This window comes from Balaenoptera borealis (genome assembly GCF_965194805.1).
Source record: "Balaenoptera borealis genome assembly, chromosome: 8".
Taxonomy (NCBI): Eukaryota; Metazoa; Chordata; class Mammalia; order Artiodactyla; family Balaenopteridae; genus Balaenoptera; species Balaenoptera borealis.
In genome coordinates, this window is record NC_138865.1 from 114,075,218 (window position 1) to 114,082,249 (window position 7,032).

The following is a 7,032-nucleotide window of genomic DNA, read 5'->3' on the forward strand; positions in this document are numbered from 1 at the left end:
TGTAAGATAAATATTCCAGGGAGAATATAACTTTTAACAGCTTGAAAGATATATTCAAGTGGTTCTTCAAAATGGTCCTGTGAATTTATACCCCTGCAAACAGTGTATGAGTATCAGTTTCTCCACACTCTTGGCACACTGTATGACTCACAAAGGGGTAATGTATTCTCTTTAATATAAAAACCTTTTACTAATCAAGAGTCAGAGGACAGGTGTCCCAATAGAAAGGTGGATGAAGGACCTGAACACGTAATTCACAGGCAAATAATACAAATGGCCTATAAATATTTGCAACAAAAAACTGAAAAAACATGCAAAAAAATGTTAACTGAGGAGTCATGAAAGAAATGCAAAATAGAAACAGTGAGACATTAGTTTGTCCACTAGGTTAGTAAAGAAAAAAAGAGCTGTAATAACTGGTATTAGCCTGCTCCAATTTTTATGGATCAACAAAGCTTTTGGAGGCCAACTTTTTAAATATATACTTTTGAAAAAAGGTGCACATACTTTTATTCACTCCACCTTCCAGGAATTTATCCTCAGACCTTAATTAAAAATGTATAAAGATATATGTATAAATATGTTCACCACAGCATTGTCTATCACAACAAAATAATACGAAATAAGCCACCCAACAGTAGGAGGTTCCTTAATGATGAGACATCCCTAAGATGAAATGCTTGGCAGCTGCTAAAGAATATGTTGATATTCTTATATATTTATAAAAATTCTTGTGATAGTATGATTAATATATACGAATTTAATTGAAAAAGAGAAACATGTTCTATGACTAGACAAATATATATTCTGAGACATGACAAACATATGTTCCAAGAAGGACACATACCACAGTGTTTATCACGGGGGTCTGTATGTGAGAACGAGCTTGCAAATGACTTCTGTCTCTTGTGCTTATCTCTGTCCCTCTGTTTTCTGCATTAAGCTTCTCTTAAATTTTGTAGTTAAAAAACGGAATTAAAACAGTTTAAAACCATGCTGATTCTCCCTTTGTAATGTCTCTCTCCTCTGCCCCTTCCCTCCATCTCCTTCAACACTGCCCTCGCTCAGACCTCCCGTCTCTCACTTAGACCATCGCCTCAGCTTCTTGATGGGTGTCCCTGCTCCTGCAAAAGGGTCTATCCTGTCACTCCTGTGCTCAGAAGCCTCTGGAACTCTCCCTGCACAGCATAGTGTCCCCTTGTTTCTCCAGACCCCCTTCCCTTCTAAGTTCAGTCTCCCTCCCGCCCCAACCCCACGGGGCGCCTGCAACACCAGTCCTGTCTGCCCGCTCAGCTCTCCCTCGTCTCCTCACCTGTGGAGGGTCTACCCATCTTTCAGGGCCCACCTCCTCTACGAGGCCTTCTTTTCTCATTACCTGCCCCATACTCCAGTTCACTTGGTTTGAACTTCTTTGATGGCCATGATCACCAGCTGCCTTTTAATACAGTGGTTTCTGGACTGACAGGTCTAGACACGCAGTGCCTGGAGCACACAGTAAGGGCTTCATGGAAGTCTGCTGAAGTGAACTGATCCAGAGTTGCCTCTGAACACCACCTGAGTCAACTCTGCCACATTCCGTAATTTTGCTTTAAATAGGTGTGATTTTTTTTGACACATAAGAATCTATTAAATTATACATATAAACTATCACACTTGAGATTTATGTGGCATAAAAGTGTGCATGTATTAAAATATAAGGTTTATGGGCATATCACCTAGAAAAAATCTTGCTATGTGGAAAATCTTTCTTCCATAACTGGCTAGTAACATTTGAGTCTGAACTTAATTTTAGGCAACTCCTTGGAAAAAATGATTCTATGGAAACCCAGGCATGTCCTGGAGGCAACCACAGGTAATTACACAGAGAAAACTTTTCTATAATATTCCTGCTTAATATAAGAAGCCAAATTTTGATTCTTGGTGATTTAATCTTTTCTTGTTTTCTCATTGAAAAGTGACAGTATTTCAGTAAAGGGAAGACATTTGGTTGCAGCAGTAAACATGCTTTGATAACTCTGGACTATCCTTAACTATTTTAGTCTTTGTAAAATTTAGAGGTTTTAGATGCTTAGCCTTCCTTTTCATTCCACGTCTCCCCCATTCTCTGCCCATCTCTCTTCCTTTCTTTGCGGTTGTCATTGCACTCTTGGGCATCCGTGTTTCACATAGAGCTGTTGTTATAGTCATGAAACATAAACAGGAAAGCAAACCACTGCCCAGTGTTTCTTAGCATGAAGCTCCTCTTGTTTCATTGAGGCATCGTGTGAGTCAACTAGACACTGGTGGATGACTTTCTTGTTCCCACCAAAGGACTCAGGGGCTCGAGGATGGTCAAGTGTGAATGATATTCTGAACCAAAAGTACCAGTATATCCTTTTGGCATATGCTGTCTCCAGAAAAACATGCCCTTTTACCTGCATTGCTTTACAGAACTTTGAGAGATGTTTTTGTATCACTTAAATTATTGGGCAAACCTCTCCTAGAAAATGAAATTTGTTATAATTGTACGAATATAGGTGAGTCCTTCTTGCCTTGGGTCTGGCTGTGGATATGGATCTCATAGGTGGTACTGCCAGCATGCATATCCCTTTGTCTGGCCATTTGTCCATCCGTCCATCCATCCATCCGTCTCCCCATAACTGGGATCCTTCTGAGCAGGAATCCTGTCTGATACATCTCAAAATTTCCTGAAGCACCTTCAGGGAGACCCATATGTCGATGGAGGCCGAATAAGTCCCCTGGCTAATGATGGGAGTACTTATTTCTCACAGCACCACTATGCGTGTTGGAGAGCTGGTGCTGATGGCATGGGACCCACTTGTAGGGTTGGGTGTCATAAAGGAACCCTCAACCTCCTGCAACCCTAGGGTTTGTTCTCTCAGTCTCCCAACCTCTTAGAAATCCCATAGAAGTAGTGGGCGGGGTAACTTGGTTGGTCCGGCATTTAACAACTTTTCTGGTGTGTGTGTGTGTGTGTGTGTGTTTGTCTGTGTTTGACTCTACAGGTCAGTTTTTGGGTTGTACGAGAAATTCTAACAGCACAGACTTTAAAAATAAGGGCAGAAATCCTGAGCCATTTTGTGAAAATAGCCAAGGTAAGCTGTTTTATTATTACTTTTCCCCTTCCTTTCCTTTCTTTTTTGTCGCAAAAAGGTGTTTCCTCGGTACTTTGGGAGCTGATTTGCTCTGGACGAGCCGGGCAGGGCTCAGACATGGGACTCTGACCCAGCTTCCCCAGGCAGAGGCAGCTGTGGGACCAGCCTGGCTGCTTGCTCGGCCTCCCAGCCCCTGTGCTCGCACAGGCAGGTACCCTCCGCCCTGTGGTTTTGGCAGCCAACCACTCTTTATAGCTGGCCTTTCACAGACTCTCCACGAGGCCCCAGCGGCTACCTCTGGGATCCATTCATCCTCCTATTCAGATTTAGCCAGCGCTGGGGGTTGATGGCTTTTAGTTAGTATCGGAGGTTGTGACACCATCACATCCTGCACAGTTTGTTCGCGGTCAGCAGAGCTCACCCCACCCCATCTTGCGCTTGAGGCCTGGGCCCTGCTGCCCCGCCCCCGCCCCCTGGGCCTGCCCTGGTAGGGTTGGTCCTTGCCGGTTCTTGGGCACCAGGCTCACGTCTTTACCCCACTTTCCCCTCCTCTTCCCTCATCTCTGCCAGCCCAGGCTGTGATCCCACGGGCCTTCCTGGACCACTCTCACCTCTTACACAACCCTGCCAGCTCCCCCCAGTCCACTGCTCCCGACCACGGGGCTCGCCTGACTCAGCGGAGCACCGTCCTGTCTGTTCACTGCCCGCTTTGTGTGCGCGCGTTGTCTTCCCACCCAGGTCCTAGGCCAGCTCACCTTCACTGCGGCCCCTCTCTGGCCAGGCGCCATAGCTGCTGCTTTACAGAAATGATTGCATTTGACGCTCACATTATTATTATCCCATTTCCGGAGGAGGAAGGGGAGGCTTAGAGAGGTGGGTGTCCACGCCCAGGCCCCACGGTCAGTCGGAGCGTGTCTCTCTGCCTTCAGGGGAGCTGCTCTGCTGCCCCTCATGGCAGGGTTGTGTTCATCCAGCTCTAAGTATGTTAGGGGCGTGGACACTTTTACGTCCTGTGCATTCTGAAGTGCCTGGAACTGTTGCTGGGCTTAATGATACTTGTTGCTCTCGGTGAGTTCGTGCTGGGCCACGAGAGAAAGTGGGAGGAAGTTCCAGCCCACCTGGTGCTTTCAGTTTGGAAGTTTCCAGTCCCCACCCAAGGGATCCAAAACGATTCCTCCTTAAGCTCTGCCATCTTCCGATGGTGGATCGTCATGCTGGCGCTGTGCCCTGGGTATGTTCTCGTTCGAGCCTCCTCCTTTCTCTGGGCCTTGGTTTTCCATCTATAAAATGGGAAAGGGGTGGATTAGATAATCTCCCAGAGAACCTTCACCTCTAAAAGAAATTCTGTGACAGGCATAACCATTCAGATACAAAGGATGAAATTCAGCTCACTCAGAGAATCTATTATTGCACACAGCAAACGATTAGGGAATATTACGAGATGTATGAAATGCAGTATTAGCTTGTGTGGTAAGGGAGAAATCTCCAGGTAGGAACAGAGCCATGAGGACTAGGCATAAGGGCTTTTCGTGGATTTGTTCATTTTACTAAGCCCTGCTCTGTGCTGTACTAGGTCCTAGGGATATGATGGTAGATACCGCTTCATCCCGGCTCTCAGGGAACACACGGTCCAGGGTGAGAGAGGGGCAGGTGCAAGCAAATACAGTCCAGTGGGCTCAGGAAATGCACAGGCTGCTGTGGGAACACGCAGGTGGGGTGGGGTTGGGGACAAGTCTTCCTGACAAAGAACAGCAGCCCACGCCGCACTGCCCGCTCTCCCGGGTGCCAGGCACTGGTCTAGCAGTTTATGTGCACCGTCCCACGCAGCAGAGGTGCTGTGATTACCTTCCTCATTTTAAATATGAAGATGTCGAGGCTCAGAAGGCTTAGGTAACTTGCCACAGGACACACCAGTAGTGGGAACCGGGGTTGGAACCTGGCCTCTTGGTTCCGTGGAGCCTGCCGGCTACACAACTTTCACTGACTCCTGAGAGTGAGAAGTGGGACCCGGGTCCTATTGGCAGGTTTCCCTCAGCATAAAACCAAGAGCAGAGCAGTTACATTTTTCTGTGCTCACCCTCACCTGTGTCTGCTTCTGTTGCCCTCCGTGGTAAGGAACTTGTCTGAGATGGAATTAAATCCAAATGTTCTCACTAATTTGGGGTCTGGTTCAGAGAAGCATGGTCAAGTGGCTGGGAAGCTGGAGCTCCGTGCTCCCAGCTGAGGGGATCGTGCAGATTGATAACATCTTTCCTCAGCCTCCCGCTTCCGGTTGTGAAGGTAATCGCAGTAGACCCATGTTGATATTGTTGGCACAGCGGAGGTTTCCGTTTACAAAGGCCTGCTGGGACAGTTCAGATTCATCTAAAAAAAGAACAGAAAGGACATTATCAAACCTCATCCCGAGCCATGTTTCTGTCCAGCAGCCAGACGAGTCAGCTTACGAAATTTTGCAAATGTTTTAGATGCAGACTCACCTTTTGACAATCTGAAAGAAAAAGAGCATATGGTTTCTGTGAACTTCCTAGAACTGTATTTTCTACATGAGATATTTTTAAGTGTAAGTGAATTTCACAAATATGACAATATTTGGTAACGCTTGAGCATGTTTTTGTTCTGTTGTTTATAGCAGCAAAATAATCTATTCCATATCTTTTTTTTCAGAAACTTCTAGAACTCAACAACCTTCATTCTCTCATGTCTGTGGTGTCAGCATTACAAAGTGCACCCATCTTCAGGCTGACAAAAACCTGGGCTGTAAGTTAATCTTCCTAAGTCTGTTCCTTTGGTTTGGGCTGTCCTTTCTTTGGTGAAGTTCTCCATTCCTTAAGCCCCAGAAGGCTTTCTCGGTCTGCCCTTTGCCAACGACGGAGGATGACTGTGGGTTAATGAAGTGTCCCCTGGCCACTCTCTCTCCTTCAGTGACCTCAGCCCCGTTTTGGGACAGGGAAGCTGTGAGGAAGCCGGCGTGGCTGGGGACCCTTCTGGACCCGACAAAATCATGTATGATGGCGGGGTCAGTGGCGTGACGTCTGCCCTCCGCTCCAAACTGCCCCTGGGAAGCCTTCCGGGCTGCTGGTTTGCAGTTGCGCTGGGCTGCTGGCTGTACAGCTACGAGTTTCTTTGGAGGAACCTGTGACCCTCATGTAGGGAAAAATAATTTTTTTTTTCCTGAAGGCCATGGATAATTTCAGCTCAGAGGTGGAGTCTGATAGTTATATAATTGAGTCTGTAGGAAAGTTTTTCTGCTGTAAAAATACTTTAAAAATATCTCAAACCTCTTTATCCTCCTTAGCTTGGCACCGCGCCTGACGGGGGAAGTCATTGCTATTTCCATCGCTCATTAGCATTCACCTCCTGGCCCGCCTGGTCTGGGGTCTCTCACAGCCACACAGCCCAAGCCTTTCAAGACCTGTTTATGTCCCACAGAACTGAAGGAAACTGTATGGAGTTGTCAGCTGTGCTTCTGCAACTAACTCACTTCCGAACTTCTTTCTGCCAGTCTGCGGGGCTGGGCTCTGTTTCAGACTTGGCTAGTTCAGGGGCCTTTAAAATACTTAGGGATTGTGTTGTAGGTTGTCAGAAGTGAGCCTTGTTTCTTTAAATTGCAATTTTCCATAGATCAAGCCATAGCAAAGTGGAGTGAGAGGTTTTAGCCTGGAGTCAAAAGACTGGGTCTGCATTCAGGCACCGTCTGTGCAGAGTGATTCTGTGGGACTCGTCTCCTCGTATCTACTTAAGGAGGTTGGCCTGGATCTGTGGTTCTCCATTAGTGCTTTGTGGAGCCCAGGGGTTCTTTGGAGCTGACTTGGGGCCAGCAGGGGCTGGGGGAGAGGACAGAGGGCACCAAGCAGATCTCCAGAGCACAGTTTCCGCCAGAGCAGCTCTGTTTGCATCAGTTTTATGTCCTGAGCTTCTGGGTGAACTTCAGTTGAGC

General features: G+C 46.9%; 1 protein-coding gene across 31 annotated transcripts in view; it reads left to right on the forward strand.

Annotated features, from left to right (window-relative positions):
* The window catches only part of RALGPS1 (Ral GEF with PH domain and SH3 binding motif 1), a 285,958-nt gene that overhangs the window by 105,136 nt on the left and 173,790 nt on the right, over positions 1 to 7,032 (forward strand). For 30 of the 31 annotated variants that reach the window (XM_082402645.1, XM_082402646.1, XM_082402647.1 and 27 more), the window contains 2 exons: positions 3,006 to 3,095; positions 5,760 to 5,852. In XM_082402645.1, the coding sequence (XP_082258771.1) occupies positions 3,006 to 3,095; positions 5,760 to 5,852 (183 nt within the window). Of the gene's footprint in view, positions 1 to 1,330; positions 1,853 to 3,005; positions 3,096 to 5,759; positions 5,853 to 7,032 lie in introns of those variants that run through there. The other variant, XM_082402643.1, reaches the window with a different exon arrangement.